Source organism: Lissotriton vulgaris, chromosome 12, assembly GCF_964263255.1.
Source record: "Lissotriton vulgaris chromosome 12, aLisVul1.2, whole genome shotgun sequence".
In the NCBI taxonomy this organism is placed as follows: domain Eukaryota; kingdom Metazoa; phylum Chordata; class Amphibia; order Caudata; family Salamandridae; genus Lissotriton; species Lissotriton vulgaris.
This window is the reverse complement of record NC_141700.1, coordinates 631,615,973-631,634,812: the sequence shown is the minus strand read 5'-3', so window position 1 is coordinate 631,634,812 and position 18,840 is coordinate 631,615,973. Positions and strand designations below refer to the sequence as shown.

The following is an 18,840-nucleotide window of genomic DNA, read 5'->3' as shown; positions in this document are numbered from 1 at the left end:
TAGGCATAAGCAACAACTTTAGCTCCCAGTTCCTCTGCCAGCTGAATAAGAGGAGTCATGTAAATATTGAACAAAAGTGGGCTCAATACCGACCTTTGCGAGACCCCTTTCTGAAGGGCTTAGGTAGTAGACTTAAAAGGGGGGATCCAGACTTGTTGGGTTCTATTTTCGAAAAAGGATTTCAGCCACTTACATGCGGCACCCATGATGCCTAGTTTCTGCAAACGGGTTAAGAGAAGCGAATGGGGGACAGTATTAAAAGTGGCAGAAAGGTCCAACAGGACCAAAGCTGCCCTGCCCCCAACATCCAAGGTCTCACGGAACGCTTCCGTGATTGTCACCAAGGCGGACTCTGTGCTGTAAGAGACCCTGAAGCCAGATTGAGCCGGGTGCAAAAGGCCATGCTGTTCAATGAAAGAGATCAGCTGCTTATTAATCATTTTCTCACATACTTTGGCAATAACTGGGAGCAGAGAGATAGAGCAATAACTGGCCGGTAGGTTGGGATTCAGTCGTCTTTTTAAAAAGAGGGATAAGCAGTGCCTGTTTCCAGTCTGTTGGAACAGAGGTCCGTGTCAACGAGGCGTTGATGATCTGATTCAAGAGAGGGTTGATAGCAACGGCCGTGCTAGCCATAAGTTTGGTAGGATAGGGATTGTTTGGGGAGCCTGATTTAAGAGAGGACAGAGCATCCAAGGAGTCCATCAGCGATATAGCGTCAAAGGTGGAAAAGGTGACTTTAGCAGCATAAGAGACTTGTTAGACAGGTGGCACCGAAGTGGTATGGGCATCCAGGTTGCCGAAAGCCGTAGAAGCGCCCTGACCTTATTAATGAAGAAATTTGAGAGCTCATCACACCAAGAAAGAGAAGGGGCATGGGTATTGTTCATAGCTTTAGGAGTCACATAACTTTTCACAATGTTAAACAATTCTTTAGTGTTATTGCCAGACAGGACAATGCGATCAGTACAGTATGCGCGTTTTGCTAATACAATAGCAGCATAGTAGGATTTTTGGGCTGTTTTCAGTGCAGTTGTGGCCTCTATACTATAGTGTTGTCTCCATTTCCTTTCCAACCTTTTACATTGCTGTTTCTGTAATTAAGCGGAGACGAGAACCACGGTTTGGACAGAGGCACGTTCTGGCATTTGGGTCTAGCTTGCGGAGGTAGATCTACCACCACCTTCTCAATCCATCTGTTAAAATGTGAAAGTGCTAGGTTGAAGTCCGCAAGGAGCTGAAGCTGGCATTCAACCAGGGCTTGACAGAATGCAGCCGGCTCTATTTTATGGGTCGCCTTACTCATGCCAGCCCGACATGGCCTGGAAGAATAAAGCCCCCTGGCAATATGCCAAGACAAGGAGATCAAATAATTATCAGCCCAAGTTACTTGCAGGGGAGATGCCACCACCAGTGGCAGACTCGAACAGATGACATCTAGCATGTGGCGGTTACATTTTGCTAAAGTTGGGTTGCATGCAGCACGGATAGAAAGTTGCGCGTATCACTCCCATCCATGTTATCAATATGTATATTACAGTCGCCAAGGAGCAAAAAATGCATGTATCGTAGAACTCTAGGCATAATCCAGTTATTTAGCAAGTTGGGGAAGGAACCGACAGGGCCAGGGGGTCGGTAGAGCAGGATCCCCCCAGACAATTATGGGGAGAGAATTTAACATAAAAATCAGGGGCTTCAATGTCAGGTGAGTCGGTTAATTCATTAAATTGGCACTCCCTTTCTTCCCTCACGACCACTGCAACACCCCCCACACACCCCAATTTGCGATCTCCTCTGGGGATTTTTTTTTTTTTAAACCTTTATTGCACATTGTATAGTACACAGCGGAAAGCCTACAACCCAGTGGGCCGGCCGCTAACACGGTTCGTGATTCAAAATGCAGCATTTTAAAATAGTCATGAAGCCATCAGTCTCTGTATATATCCAAATAAGGTCGCTGCAAAAGAAAAGTGCATCTCAGATATCTGTGTCGACGCTGGATGAGGTTTTTGATTGTACTTTTTTTTTTAAAACAACAAATTTCAATTTCAAACGTTAGGAATAGTATTACGATCTTGCATGAATCAACACAGTTTGAGTTACAAGTACCTCTTGGGAGAGGCCTACTCTAATCTAATACCCAGTTACTCGATCGCTCCCCACCAATTTTACCCTTACATCCACCCCCTGCTTCCCACATATTAATTCTAATAGGAGAACCCGTACATTATCCTTGGCTTCTCTTCTCCTCACACATCTCACCTAGCTTCACCCCTCTTCCTCTTCCTCGTCGGAGACATCTTGATCATCTTCCAGCAAGGGATCACAAATTTCCCCCCTGTACACATTCCATTTCGTCCAAATCTTATTCCATTTCCCTGGGCAGGCCCGGTTAGAATAAACTGCCCTTTCGGTTACCATCACCCTGTCCATATTCAGACACCATTGTGACTTGGTCGGCATTTCTGCCGCACCCCAGCGCTGTGCGATGTCTTGTTTTGCCACCATTAATCCTACCTTGACCCAGAGCTGTTCATATCTGGAAAGGTCAGTAGGCTCCCATATGTTTAGTAAGCACCTCCGTGGGTCAGGCAACAGCGACAGATCCAATGTTTGCGAGATTGTGCGGAGTATCTGTTTCCAGTATTCCCGAATCTTGGGGCATTCCCATATGGTGTGGAAAAATGTTCCTTCCTCCCCACACCCACGAAGGCAGTAAGGATGTGGTGTCCTATGGATGCGGTGTAACATGGTCCTAGTGTAGTAAACCCTGTGTAGTATCTTGAGTTGTACTAGCCGCAGTCCTGCCGAGATGCCCACTTCCTTAGGGGACCCAAGTGCCTCATTCCACTCATGTTCGTCCATTTCGCAAGTGTCACCCTCCCATTTCGCCTTTAACAGGAGTGTTGGATCCGGGAAATTATTGAGCAGTTTGCGGAAGTGAGTGATGTTGCCCTTTCCATCATACAATCAGTAAGGAGGCGGTCTTCCAATGGCGAGGACTCGGGCAGAGGTGTGTCGGGGGGCAGGGCTGCGAGCAATGCATGTTGTATTTGGATGTACCTGTAAAGTTCCCTGTCACCCAGGTCGTATAATTCTTTTAGCCAGGCAAAAGTTATCACCCCATTCCTCTCCCAAAGATCACCCACCGTGGAAATCCCTATAGTATCCCAGTGTGTAAAACCCTTGCTGTTCCTCATGTTGCCCAGCACCCGAGAGTCCCACAGCGGGGTCATCCTGGTGATCTTCCCTTTCCAACCCAGCGCTGCTGTTGCTGTATGCCACAACTGAACTGTTAGTCTAGTGGGCCCCAGTAAGGCACGAACTTTACGGTGATCATACAACGGACCCAACAGGCTGTTCGTGCCCAATTGTGCCCTGTCGGACTGGAACGCTGGCTCGGTTTGAGGTGCGTGAATCCATTGGTTGATCGGCTTAAGGTGTGCTGCCCAGTAGTACAGTCTTAAGTTAGGTAGTGCAATACCCCCGTCATACCAGCCTCTGTGCAGCTTGGATTGTGGAGGTTCCCCCATAAAAGGTTGGAAACCAGCGCTGCCACTTTCTGGAAGAACCTAGGGGCTACAGGATGGGGTGTATTTTCGAGTACATACAAAAAACGCGGCAACGCCATCATTTTATAGAGTGCAGCTCTACCCAGGAGTGTTAGCGGAAGACCCGACCAGAACGTAACATCCCGTTTAAGTCTATCCAAGTGAGGCTTCAGATTCTTATCCATGAATTCCGTTGGGTCCCTAGTGACATGAATGCCCAGATACTTAAACGACGAGCCCACTATCGTTAGTGGGCACGCCTCGCCAAGGTTCGGGGCCTGCCCCTGCAAAACATACAGTTCCGACTTATTCCAATTCAGCGTATAGCCGGAAACGCTGCCATGGGTGTCACAAATGGGTAACAAAGCCGGCACTCCGCATTCGGGGTCTGTTAGATAAATCAACATATCGTCTGCATATAAAGACAGTCGGTCCTCCCATCCCCCATTCCATGATACGCCCTTGAGGAGAGGCGAGGTCCTTATGAGGGTCGCGAGAGGTTCCAAGGAGATAGCGAACAGCAGGGGTGACAAAGGACATCCCTGCCGTGTGCCCCTCCCCAGCGGGAACGTGCGCAAGATATGGCCATTAGCTACCACGTGTGCCATCGGGTCAGTGTATAATAGTTTGACCCACGCAATAAAGCGGGGCCCGAATCCCAAGCGCTTCAGTGCCTCAAAAAGATATGCCCATTCCACCAGATCAAATGCCATTTTTGCGTCAAGCGCCAAAATTACTGCTGGTGTGTTGATGGAATCTGCTCTAGCCAGCACACCGTGCAGCCTTCGCAGATTCAACGCTGTGTTTCTGTGTGGCATAAATCCAGATTGATCCGGGTGTATAATCGACGACAGATGGGGCAGGATTCTTGTCGCTAGGAGTTTAGCCAAAATCTTAACTTCGGCATTTAGCAAGGATATGGGGCGATAAGAGGAACACTCATCAGGTGGTTTGACCGGTTTAGGAATAGTTACGATGGTCGCCGCTCGCTGATCCGGCGGAAGGGAACCCTTCTCTAAACATTCTGTAAACATTCCCAATAGATGTTCACTGAGGGTCCCAGGCACTGCTTGGTACCATTCAATGGGTATGCCATTGGGTCCCATTGCTTTGCCCGGGTTTAGGGCCCGAATCGCCAGTTGGATTTCATCGGCAGTGATGTCCGCTTCCAACTCATTTGACGCTTCCGGTGACAATGTTTGGACCTCGATCGGAGCTAGGAGGTCTTTGGCCATCTCGGGTGTGATCACACGTTCCGGGGTGTACACCCGTTCAAAGTGGGTAGCGAGTAGCTCCGTGATACGTCTTGGGTCTGTGTGTACCGCCCCATGTTCGTCTTTCAGACGTTGGATCCCCCTGGAATTACCCTCCCGTTTATCAAGCCACGCCAGCATTTTCCCAGCTTTTTCACTCACCTCGTAGATTCTATTTTGAGTGTCGGTTATGTGTCCTTTTACTTGGATGCGCAGGTGGTCGTTATATAGTTGTTGTTGAAGGGTGAGTGCGTGAAGGGTTGATGGAGTGGGGTGCTGTTCATGGGCCGCAGTCCGGTCCTGTAAAGCCACCTCCAGATTGACCAATTCCTGAGACAGCTGTCTTTTATGACCCGTAATGGAGTTAATGGCTTGTCCCCGCAGGACCGTTTTATAGGCTTCCCAAAGTGTCTCGGGGGAGCGCACTAAGTGTATGTTTTCTTGGAAGTATTGCTTTGTTGTTCTTTTAAGGGCCTTGCGAACCTGTGGAAGTAGGTAGCGTGAATGGGGTAAATGCGTTTGCGTGATCGTGCCTGTGAAGAAAGTGTTAGCGTGAGTGGCGAGTGGTCTGAAATCCCTCGAGGGTGAATTACCATTGCATCTATATGTTGGAGGCCCTCTCCCAGCGTCAGGAAGTGGTCAATGCGAGAGAGACTGCCATGCACAGCGGAGTGGAAAGTGTATTGTTTCGTGCCAAGGTGTAAATGTCTCCAGATGTCAGTCAGTCCCATGGCCGCTGCAAACCGCTGGAGGTAGGAGACCCCAACCGCCTGAACCGGTGTGGGGTGTCTATCAAGTTGTGTGTCCATCACGGCATTAAAATCCCCCCCCAGGATGATCTCGCCCTCGGGGAGAGTCAGAAGGAAGTCACCTAGTTTTGGGAGGTGAACCGAGTGCAGTGCCGGTGGGATATACACTGAGACCAAATTAAAAAGTTTCCCCTCCCACTGCCCCTGCAAGGCCGCAAAGCAGCTCTGGTCATCAGTCTTAGTCAGTAAGGGGATGAATCGTGCGTTTTTCTGTATTAGGATACCGGTCCCCCTGGAACCGGACGTGAACTCAGAGTGGACCAACATTTTATATCCTCGTCTGTCCAAGGCCTTTGTAGCCCCCCCTACCAGATGAGTCTCCTGCAGTAGGGCTATGGTGGGCTGCTGTCTTTTAATTGCGGTCAGTACCAACCCTCGCTTGACCTTGTCTCCTAGACCTCTCACATTCCAAGACAGTAAACGTAAGGGAGGGCACTGTGACTCAGGGTCCACTACCCCCCCCCTGTCGGGACAGAGTTATCAGCCATTAGGTACTACGGGATTCATGATGTATTGGCCAAGAAGTGGATCTGGTATGGTGGCTATGCCAGTGCATAGCGAAGAGCTAAGGGACATCATGGGGGCTTACGATCATTGTCCATCCCACCCATCATGTACTGACTCATACAGGAATTAAAACATTGTCTTCGACCGTATACATACATTCCTAACTGTAACAATACAACCCCCCCCCATCCCCCCTCCCTGCTACCCTGCCTAACGGACTTTCAACTGCCCGCCCCCCCAACTGAGCAGAGTGCTTAATCCATCCCGCAACCAGAGTACTGGCGTGTAGGGGGGAGAGTGTCTCCCCGAGCAGGCGGCATCCCTGCGTGCCATAGGGGTGTTCGTGCCAGTGTCCAAATGCAGCTTATACAACAGTGTGTAAATGGTCGGCGATTGCCCTGTTCAAGAGAATTGGAGTATGGGGTTCATTCTTCACCACCAGCCCCCGCAAAACCACGGGACGGAGAACTCTCCGCTCCTCCACGCCCAGACGTCTGTGAGCCAGTTCTGCTGTCGATTCTACGATCCTGATCGGACTTGTGTCGCCTCCGCTGCCGGTCCACAGTATGCCAACCCTCAAGCCAGTCCCGGGCCGTTTCCGGAGTATCGAAAAACCATACTTTTTTGTTCGCTACCACTCGCAGCCGGGCCGGAAAGAGCATCGAGTACGGCAGCTCCTTTTCTCTCAAAGTTTTCTTTACCTCCAGGAACGTTCTGCGCTTCCTAGAGACCTCTGCCGTATAGTCTGGGAAGAAGGCAATTCTTGAGTTCTGTATTTGGATCGGCGGCGCCACCCTCGCGGCCTGCAAGATAGCGTCGCGGTCCCTGAAATTGAAAAGTCTCGCCAGTATTGGTCTAGGCGAACCACCTGTCTTTGGTTTGCCCCCCGGCACTCTATTGGCCCGCTCCACCGAAAAAAAGTTCGAGAGGCCTTTGTGCTGGAGTCTGGTTTTGATTAACTCTTCCACATAGAGGTCCATGGCGCCCTTGTCTTCAGATTCCGGCACTCCTAAAATTCGAACGTTATTGCGCCGGGAGCGCCCTTCTTGGTCATCCAACTTATCTCTGAGTAGTTTGTTATCCGTTTGCAGACGTTCCACCGCCGTTTGTAACTCAGACACATCTTCGACTAATGATTTAGTGACCACCTCCACCTGCTTAACCCTTTCATTCATTTTCTGGAGGTCCGCTCGTATCAGGGTGACTTCCGTGGCTGTCGCTCCCACCGTTGCTTGCACCTGAGCCAGCGCCGCCAGAACGTCCTCTAGTGTGGCCTTCTTCGCCCCCTCAGACTCCGATGTTTTCCCCGCATTTTTACTCTGTTCTTGGGGAGGAGTCTGCCTCTCGTAAGCGAATTTGTCCAGTTTTGCCTGAGTAGTGGTATTCCTGGGGCCTCTGTTGGACATGGCTGTGGTCTGACGATCTTCTTGGACCAACGCAGGTCCGTGATCAAATCAAGGAGGGCCGGTGTTTCGTTATCCTGCCGTTGTCTGTGGGAGGTCACGTTAGTCGACCGTTGCAGTAGTAGGCACCTGGGAGGTCTCCAAGACCGCAGGTCTTCATCGCTCCGCCATGGCGGGCGGTTCCGCGGGGGTGGTTGCTGGGAGAGCCTGGGGCACAACGTGCAGCCAACACCCAAAATGGCGGGTCCGGCCGCCTGAGCCCCGGCGTTATCTGCGGCGCCTCCGGGCGTGGTCAGCGAATATCTACCGCCACAGGCCGTCTCGGGGCCCCACGTGCATCACCGGGCCGCCGGAGGATGTCTACGGATTGTCCTGGCAGTGCGTCCCGAACACCGGTACTTCCGGCCAACCACCGCCGCTAAAAGATTATTTGCGGCTGGGTCCCAAGTTTACGCAACTCCGCTGCCTCCAGGAGAGCGCTAGGCCCCACCTCTCGCCGCCTTCTGCCAAGCGATGTCGCGCTGTTTCAGGGACTTCGCCGTCCCAAGTTTGGATCACCGGGTGCTGCACGGCCTCTGGGTCCGATCCACCCCTATAAGCACCTCGAAAATCAGGATAAATATGACGGATTTGAGTGGGAAGCCGCCTCGTCACGGGAGCCTCTCTAAGCTGCGGCCGCCATCGTTGGCTGCTAGCCACGCTCCCCTCCTCTGGGGATTTTGAACCCTTTAGGGATGGCCATTTCAATAACCGGGCTAGAAAATGGAGTAAGCCATGTTTTGGATAGAAATGATTGGATTGTTTTTATTCTTCCACTGTCCACATTCAGGTAACTTCTTTTTCTCCTAGCATACACACCATGAAAGTGTGTGTGTTTTAGAGCTCTCTCCCATATTTGCTGCATCCTCTTGAAATATCTCACCTGCACACATTCTGTGTAGCTCTTCAACCCTCCCAGCTTGTCTGCGAAAGCATAGCAACAGATATATTTTTGACAAGATATGACAAAGAGCAATCTTTATGGAATTTGTTTGGTTTATCGCCTAGATTTCATTTCACATATTTCATGGAAGATCAGGCCTTGGCACACAAAGGCTTTTATGGTGCACTCATTTAGCTGCAGTTTGAGGCGTAAGGTGTACTTAGCATGACTGAAAAGGATTTGTGTGATCTTCAGGAGGTCCATAAATCTACCCCTTAGGCTAAGGGTGAGGACCAGCTGGTTCCTACATTTGTTTCAATTCTGAATCCTGTCTAAAGTAAATTAGGCCTTTTTAAGCATTTTTGCTTTAAATTCTGGCTTTTCCTTATAACATTCTGTTCAGTTTCCTCAGTGAAAGGTAAGTGTAAACTAGACCATGCCTTTTATAAAGATTGAAAATATTGGATTCAATGTAATGTTCTGAGATACCTTAAGATATGTGTTTGTTTTTCCTGCAGAATTTTGATTTTGGTTATCTATTCCCTCTTTCAAAATGGTGCTATACAAACTAGCATTGTCAAAATCAATCAATCAGGCGTTTGTTAAGCGCAACTACTCACCTGTAAGGGCCTCAAGGCGAAGAGTCAATAAGTAGGCAGTTGTATTATAAAGGAAAGACATTGGTTTTGTTAATGCTTGTTTTAAAGTTGTGTTAAATTACACTATGATAGTGGTTAGTTATAAGGTTTTGAGTTTGTTTCTTTTTGTTTTAGAAACACATTAAAGAGCATCATGAGCAGGTGCGAGAGAGGCCCTGCCCCCACCCTGGCTGTAATAAGGTATTCATGATCGATAGATACCTTCAGCGCCATGTAAAGCTCATACACACAGGTAAGTTTAAGGAGCAAAATTTTATTCCATGTGGCACAGAAGACTGCACTAAGAGGTTACATTTCTGACCTTCTTTTGGATTAGGACAAAAGGATATAAGAACTCCTAAATTGGAATAAGATTGTTAAAATGAATGCCATCTGAATTTTAAATAAAAAAAGACTCTACTTAAGTGATAGTAATGTCGCCGTTTATTAAATTTCAATTATTTTATTAATTTTGCTAGAAGAAAGAGCAACCAAAAACAAACTAGTAAAAGAGTTCCCCAATTCCATACTCCACAGAGTCTCAGTTCCCACACTACCCTGTGGCCAAAACCTAACAAGATTCTTTTCTCCAGCACCTTTCCCGATGCTCCGTTGGCAATGTACTGCACTGATAACTCCTTCCACCTCTCTGAAGCCACTTTAGAGTCCATGTGATTGCACATGCCCCCTTTTCTGACTGCTAACGTTCCGTCTGGAGCCCCATCAGAAGACCGTCATTGTTATTTAGCATGTTGGTTTCCTAAAGTCTTTGAACCGCACAGCATCTCAAAATGGTGCTGGACCCATCCACCAGGAGCTTGTGCTACCTTTCCTTTGGTGTGGAGTGCAAAAAAACGATGGATTTAGGCCCAGATCTTTGTACTGGGGTGAATGTATTACATTGTTCTACATTCTGTCCATCAACTGTGTTTTTTGCTCCTTTCCAATCCCAGCATGAACCACATTTTGTGATACAGTCAAGCTAATCTTGGGACCCAGAGTTTCTCCACCTGCAAAATATCACCTGTTAAACCACTAAGAAGAAAACAACCTACAGAATTCTGGGATCCTCCTCTCTCAGAATTCATCATCTCTGGCAAGCAACTCAGTAGGACTAATTCAGTCTTGAACACCTCCAAATCCAAGTGGTCTGCTCAATATCTAACAGTAACCCATCCCAGTAGCAGCTCGATAGAGGACCGTGCCAGAAAATGTGGAACATTATTCCTCTCGCCCCACTTCCAAACCTCTGACCTATTGCCTTGAGTAGTATAAATTCAAACCGGAGTTGGATGCCATCTATACAGTATATTCTGATATGTACTTTTTCTGGCAGAGTCCTCGCCTTTTGAATTAAGTGCTGTGAGGAAATGGGGTGTATTATATGATTAGTAGTTGTGCGACCTCACCATGCTATACACTTACCAAACCCATTAGATCCAGTAAGTTTAGTCTGTCAAACCCTCAGCTCAACTCTGGGTAGCTGTGAAGCTGTGAGACTGAGCAGCAAGGCTTACTCTGAGGAACTAGTGTAAAGTATTTAAATAGCACCACAACTATTGAAGAAGATACCAATACTCAAAAAAAACAACATCAGTTTATAAAAATAGATTGTATTTTAGAAGAATTTAGACACTAGAATGAAAAGATGCACTGGATTGTTGCAGAAATATGAATTTACAGGTAATAATAAAGCATTTTCACTCACCCACAAACAAGCCTTGGCAAATTCAGCGAATTTGTCACCAAGACATTTTTTTTAGGAAAACAGGGTTAAGTATCAATGCAGTTGGGTAGAAGTACTTGGGGAGACCACCTCCGGCAGGGAGCTAGTTCAAAAGCTCAGCAAGGTCCTTAGAAACCGTTACCTCCACAGAAGAAGCAGTCCTCCAGGAAGTCCAGGCACTTTATATGTGTTGTAATGGATTCCTATTGAGTGGTCCCGATGAAAGATGCTGGAAATGCTCTAGGGATACTGTGGATTTTAAATGGTTGACGGGGGTCTTTCTGCAGGCACTCCTCCATCCAGGAAGATGGTACGAGGGTCCTGGTTGCAGGCTCGACTTAGCACAAGGTGCTCTCCTCTCTGGTCAAAGTCCAGTCGCCACTGGACTACCAGTCGCCCAGTGTCCTGGTCATTGGTCACAGACAATGCTTTCCTGACTTCATAACTTGCCTTCGGAGGGTCCCAGCAGCTCTCCGAGAGAACTCCTGGGCTCAACGAATTTGGGTGCAACTCTGTGCATTGGGTCTTGATTCCCTTGTGCTGCCCGGCAGAGGTGGTAGTGACTTGAAGACATTGGGCTTCCAACTTGCTTCAGTTTCCAGCTTGTGTGTCCTGGTGCTGCAAACAGGAGGCCAGTCGACTGGCTCTTGGAGTCACTAGGCTTCATTGGGCTCTGGAGACTACTTCTTCTTGAGCAGGACTTGGCAGGCTCCCTTTGCTAGCCACCAGGTGCAGCCTTCAACGGTGCAGCCTCTATTCGCTGGACCCTCAGCGCAGCAGGGCAGTCCTTCTTCCAGGTCAGTTGAGATCTGAGGTCTAGGTGCAAGGGTTGTCCCTTTTACACTCGTAAAATGACCTGGGCAGGATGTGGTGGTAACCAATGGGCTACCAGGTCCCTCCCACCTGGTAACCACTTGGCTTCTGGCTATGCCAGGATACACCATTCTGCCCAAGAGTGTGTCCATCTCACTAGACCACCCTTGGGGTGTGGCTACCTTAGGGCTACATGCCCCTCGGGAAACTGGTTTAGAAACTGGTTTCCTCTCTCTGCTCCCAGTGCCAGCCTATCTAACTAAACAGTGGGTCAGACCTACCCCATAGAGTCACACATCTGCTCTTCAAAGGCTCCGTGTGTGCCCAGCAGTTTTAAAGGCAACAAAGTGGCAGCTTTGTGAAAGCTGCCAACTGCAGCAAGTTACATTAATTTTGACTAGAAAAACAAGTCTGGCTTAATGTAACGAGTTGTTTAATACCTTGGAGTGCTCACTTTGATCGCACAGTTTAGAAGTTAGCCCAGCTGACAGGTAAGCATGCAAACCTATACTCACCAATTGGGCGATCAAGGGCTAGATGTAGGTAAATAGGTTTTACCAATTCTAAAATACCGAATTTTACCGATTCGGTATTTTAGAATCGGTAAATCCTATGTAGGTAATTATTTGGTAAAAATTACCGAATCGTTAAGATTCGGTAATTACCGAATCGGTATTTACCGATTCGGTAATTGCCATTCATTCCTATGGACCTGGAGGCCCATAGGAATGAATGTCAATTACCGATTCGGTAAATAGCTATTCGGTAAAATAGGGAAATAGTCAAGGGTGGCAGAGTGTCACTTTGACACCCTGTTGCACCCCTGAATAGTGCTGGTGTGCACATGTGGCATACATACATGCCCTAAGGGCATGTATGTTTGTCACATGGCACATGTGTAAATGCACATATTTGCATTTACATAGGAATGCCTTATTTACCACCAACTATTAGTTGGTGGTAAATAGCGAATCCTTTCAGCCCAGAAGCACTGTTTGAAGTGCTTCCTACATTTCATTTACCGATTCTGTAAATACCGAATCGATAAATGATGATTCGGTAAATACCGACTCGTTATTTACCGAATCGGTAAATGTGCCCCCTACATAGGAAAAGTCTATTACCGGTCGGTAACGGCCGATTTCGGCCATTACCGACCGGTAATAGCCTACCTACATCTAGCCCCAAGTCTTTCCTCAGTAAAAACTGTAGTTTTGCATGCTTGCTGTTAATACATATTAAGGTACATGTCCTGCCTGAGTCATATTTAACACCCTGCCTAGGACTCTATAGGCCTGCCAGAGGGGTGACTTATACAGATGTACAGGGGAGGTGGTGGGCAATGGTAAAGTCGGGCTACCAGTGCCCGACTGCTCTGCCAGTCTGCAGTGACATACTGGGGGACTAGTTTTACTTGGGGGGGGGGGGGGGGGGGTCTGTGGGTGGCACAACCAGTACTGCAATCCCTGGGTTACCCCTTTAATTTACAGGTTTATCGGTATCAGGGAATTATATACTAGGGACTTGCAGGTTAGTTTGCCATTTCCAATTTGGTACAGCCAATTCGACATGCACTTTAGGGCAGGGCACTGATATTGAAGTCTGATTACCGGGCCTTATTGCACTATCCGAGTCGCGAAACAGCAGCATCAGCCCAAAAACGTGAGGGGACCATACAGAATGATCCATTTCCTTACAGGTGCCGGTCTGTATCTGGATAAAACTTGAATTAGCTCCTGAAAGCTGGGAGGGGGCGCCATCAGTCTCCACTGCAACAAATGAAATCCCAGACATAAATTACATAAGCACCACCCTTCCATGCTGGTGTCATTTCCTTTTTTTTGCACGTCCTTTATTGTGAATCCAGAGTGCTGAGTGACACTGCTCAGAGCCTGCCTGCCTACCCCATCTGTAGCACAGAACTTCAATTGTGCAAAAGGCCTTGCTTGACCAGTGACTTCTGTATCAGATCTGTTGGCGTCTCCCAAGAGATGGATCCTTATTCTGCAATTGGTCATCCCATGTTGCACTACATAATCATAAAAGGGCAGCCCTGTGGCTCCATTCCTTTGCCATCGGTGTTTCAAGAGAATGAAAGTCATTTTCTACTCTCGACAGTGATGTAATTAAAATTCCTGACCCGGTTTAACCCCGGAGGACAATGATGATGAGGAGGGAGACAACTTTCTCCCCATGCACTATACTGATCTGTATACTGATTTATGGAACGCCAGTGGCCCTGACTGCTCTTCATTCTCAACATGGGCCCCATACTGAGGAACACCTCTTGTTTTTGTTTTCATTGAGAGGCTGAAAAAGGACGAGAGCTACCTCTTCCGTATGAAGAGACTAAGGCTAACTTACTTACAGAAACACTTCAGACTCATAGCCACTTTTGCCTTTCAATGAGGCTTTAGTTGATCCTATGTTGGCAGCATGGTACAAGCCCTTTTTGACTCCAGCTGATAGATGTCCCAGAGGTCTTGCCTTCAGCCAACTTCTGCCTTTGCAATCCTTGGACCAGCCAACACAGAAAATGCGTGCCTTTAGTGGTGGAGTCAGTGCTCAATAAAAGGGACAGCAGCAACGTTACCCTTCTCCTGGCCTGGAAAAACTGCAAACCACTTTAGGTTGCCGTACCGGGGCAGGGGGAGGGGATTCAGCATTGCGTGTCCCACTTGTGCTGGATCACCTTGGACCAATTGGCCCTACAGGTTGTTAAAGCTTGGTATGCCCTATCCTTTTTTGGATGCTCGTTCTCATGTACCACCAGTTCTCACTCTGTTTTAATATCACATCATGTTTGGCGCGTTCTTGATCTTATTTGCCAAGGGGACTATTGAGATACTGCCCGCAGTTACTGAGGAAGTGTGGGTCTGAGGAAGTGTGGGTCTTGGGTACTATTCTTGTTACATTCTGGTACCCAAAAAGGAGGGAGAGTTACAAACAGTTCTTGAACTCCATTGTTTAAAGAAGTTCAAAATGATGACACTTCGCACCGATCCTACTGTTTGACGAGGAGGACTGGATGGTGTGCTTGACCTGCAGGATGCCTACTTTTATTTACCAGTCCTACAGTGCTACAAGGAGTATCCAGGTTCGGACTGGGGCAGATAATGGGCCCAGGCACCAAACTAAAAGTGCCCTCGTCCCATTAGTGAATTAGATTGCTAAAAAGTGACCCATTTTGCGAATTGGGGCAGTTTTGAACTTGTAAAGGCACCCTATATAAATGTTTTCCTAGATATGGAGGACTGCACGAATTTGAGCTTGTTGCAGGCAATGTTTATTTTAATATTGAGGAAATCAACAGTAAAACCCGGTCTAGCAGCCCATAAAACAGGCCCTCAAACATCCAAAAAGCTGACCCATACAGTAACCTAATTGCCCTAGAAGCCAGTCCAACCCTGACGTTTTTTAGTGGGTTCCACTGATTTTTCAGATCATACTACTACCATTTGGCCACCGGGGTCTTTATAAAGGTCATGTTGGTGGCCATGGCCCATCTTCACGGTAGGGGATACATGTGTTCCTTTCCCTGACGTCTGCCTGCTGAAGGCAAGCTCATCTCAGCTATTTTCTTTCAGACCTGCCGAGCACTAAGTTGTTACTGAACAACCTTGGGTTTTTCATCAATACGTCCAATTCCACCTACAACCTACCCAGAGCCTATCCTTCATAGAGGCCATCTTGGACATGGCCATAGTGGCGACTGGTGCGTGTCCCTTGCCCGTGGAGGACATTTGGTTGAAGTAGAGATCAAGGGTCTTTGGTACCTGTCTGAGCAACACTACTACATAAGCTTGCTGGAGCTGCGTATCATTTGCCTATCACCCAGGATGTTCCTGCCGTTCATCAGAGAAAGTTTGATCTAGGTGCTTATGAAAAATATGACTGACCTGCAGTAGTCAAACCAGAATAGCAGTGTAAGCTTATGCTTAGTCTGTCTGGAGGCGTTGAGGCTGTGGTGTTGACTGTAGCTTTCACTGACATTCAGTCCCTCAGCTTCAAGCGAGACACACTCAGTAGGCATTATCTTGCCATCCACAAGTGGCATTCACACTCACATAGGGTTTAAGAAACCTTCACCCAATGGATTGCTCTTATGATGGACATTTTCCCTTCTTCCAGTGGCTAGCATTTTGCACTATAGAGTTTCTGCATTGTGGGTTTCTGAGGGATGCTTTAATGCGTCCGATTTTGGAAAAATGCAGGCGAACCCAAGCACAAGTCTTTGTGGTGTGCCCTGGTTTGCCCTTGGAGCATCTTGCACTCGAGACTTCATACCTTGAGCATTTTCTTCAGCAACTGCTTCCCTTTCAGACAGATTTTATGCATCAGAAACAGGGTAAGTTATTGCATCTGAATCTCTACTATTTACACCTTAATTCGTGGAGATTGGGAGGCTATGACCTTCCACTACAAGTGGTGGATATCCCTCTGGCTGCCCCCTGCCCTTTCTATAAATGTATACATTTGTTGACCTCTTGCAAGTGAAATTGTCAGATTTCTTTTTCTGCTCGTTTCGCCTTTGGCCCAGCAAACTTTTGCCATGGTTAAAGGATACTCATCGGCCATTTCAGCCTCTCTTTGGTTGCCTGATCATCCCTCGTTTCCCACTACTCCCGTTTTCATGCTGCAGTGAGACCTCAATTTCCTAGATGTACTACTTCTTTATTTTCTATTCATTGGCATTTAATAACGAGTCTCTGTACCGTCTTAAAATTAAATAATATGTGGTAGTCACATGTATAGGTGTTTGTAGGAAGGGATATGTATGGAAAACCACTTCAAATCGAAATAAATTCTAAATCGTTTCAAGATGAGGTGCATATTGACACCCCCTTCTTTTTAGCCTCCACATTTCAGATCTCCTGGATGGAGGTGTCTTAACTACATAATTATTTCCAAGAAAATTAGCCAGCCAACTAACACCTGATACAATCCCATTGAATAGTATATGTCAGTGACTACTCTTCAAAAATAAAATGTCACTAATACAATGCACTTAAAACAAATGTTATCATACAGAGTGGTAAAGGTTGTTTTTTTTATTAATAAAAAATGTATATTGATTTTATCAAAGAAAAAGACTGTAAACGATACAGTGCAAATGAGCTGTTAGATTTGTGGATTAACAATCACATACATAGTTATCATGCAAGGCTATAGTAATCCCACCATTTCTCCCAAATCTTTTTTTTGTCTGCGTCCACCCTCTTGCAGAATAGACGGCTTCCTTCTAATTTGCACGCTGGAACATAGCCTTGTGCCATGCCGCCACTTCGACCAAACTTGCTGAGTTCCACAACCGGGATATGTCTCTCTTAGCAACCAAAGCCCCCAGTCCCACCTAAGTGCAGTTGCTCCTGCTGCCTCCCAGATCCTCCACCGGGCCAAGAAGGGCTGTGCAAGGAGATAGGTCAATAGACCAAATCAGCATGTGGTAAATAAACTAAAAATAGAGGCCCAGAATTTCTCAATCACAGGACAGGCCCAGACCACAAAGGGAAAAAGTCAGCCGCCTATCGCACAATGATGGCCTTCCTCCATCCAGTATCTTTCAAAGAGTCTATCCATGATTCCCAGCAGGCCATCAGAGAGGTAAATAGGGACCTGCCTATATCCACTGAGCAATGAGCATACTGCTGTGCACAAACGTCCGTGCCCTCGCCTAATTACAGATTGCGCCTCATAAACTTTCAGTTCCTACACCAACTATACCGTACACCCCTCAAACTCCATTGTATGGGGCTGAGAGAAGAGGCGCGATGTGTGAGATGTTCAGCACCCAGGCCCCGTTATTACACTTAGCCTGGGAATGCCCCAAATTGCAGATTATTGGCGAGAGGTGCACTCCACACTCCAACAAATTACAGGGCATCAGATCCCACTCACACCAACAATCAGCTTCACTGGCTAGGTCAAAAATGTGCCACAGTCATCTCCCTGTTTATTTGCAATGCTATTATTACTAGCTAAACAACAATTGGCTAAACATTGGGGAAGGAGAGCAGTACCTAAAGTCGCTACATGGCTGCAGGATGCAACTTATTGCCAAGTAAAACTGGCCACCTACTGAGAACTCATGCCTGCTGTGACCCGTCCGAAAGACATTTGGGAACCCTTTTTAAAAGTTAACTGAGATTGCGGGCGGTACTCTCTCCCTGATGTGCTGTAAGACATAGTCCCAACCCAAGCCCACAACAATACTCAGCCCCCTAAAATATATATTCGAAACTCCTACTTCAGAGGGTATATCTGGGACTTCAGTAAGTTGAATATGTATGTGCTACAAATGCATCATTTACGTTATATAGTCTGTGGTGGAATTCTTTGTTTGCGCCACCTGTGCTGTATTATGCCTTACCTCCCCCTTCCCTTCCCTCTTTTCCTTTCTTACCCCTCCCTTCATTCCTGCCCAAGTGGACATTGACACGTTATGATCCACTGTGTATGTGTTGCTATATAATTCAGTGCAGAGCCTGCTTTATCTCCAAAGAGTTGAACGCTGTCAAAACGGAGATCCATGAGACCGGCTTGGCCATCTGTATAGAAATTCAGGGTCCGGAGCCTAGCATGTCATCGCACTTCGATGGAGGTGGCAACCGAATCCGCAGTATTCACCCCAGATTTTAGGATGTGTCGTAAAACATTCTGACCATCCGCTATTATTTCCTGGAAGTGTTCCTTCATGTCAAGTGTTACGAGAGTGTATCATTTACGCCATGTCCTACAATGCATGGTTGTATTGAGCGAGCACGCAATTAGTATTCAGAGATTTTAGGCGCATGCTCCCTGCTGAAAAATTTTCCCCAAGCCTCCATTTATTTTTATTCCCTGTCAGAAAAGATTGCCGCAAAGGTGCCACCAGATTGTGCCCTTGAACAGGACGCTTGTATAACTGGGATTTCCAGGGATGGATGGGAAGTCAAGAAGGCTGGGTCGCCAGGTGCTGAACGAAACTGGCGGGACATAAGTCAATTCACTGCTGGTGATGAGGAGTGTTCCCCCATGCCGCTAGTACTAGGTCCACCAGAGCATCATTGAATGGGAGAAGTGGCTTAGCTGAAGTCACTGAAGAAAGAAGTTAGGACATTAATTTTCGTCTCAGTGGTTGGCAATTTCAGATCCAACAACTCAACAGCCTTGAGCATTACTTCGTGGAGGAAGACCACCTCTGGTGCAGGTGGGCCTGTAGGATAGGCTATGGCGAGT

The 18,840-nt window shown here is 47.3% G+C and overlaps 1 protein-coding gene across 1 annotated transcript in view; it reads left to right on the top strand.

Moving 5' to 3' along the window:
* ZNF276 (zinc finger protein 276) overlaps positions 1-18,840 on the top strand; it is a 177,041-nt gene that overhangs the window by 111,719 nt on the left and 46,482 nt on the right. Inside the window, exon 9 of the mRNA XM_086945788.1 lies at positions 9,219-9,336. Within this exon, the coding sequence (XP_086801914.1) occupies positions 9,219-9,336 (118 nt within the window). The remainder of the gene's footprint in view (positions 1-9,218; positions 9,337-18,840) is intronic.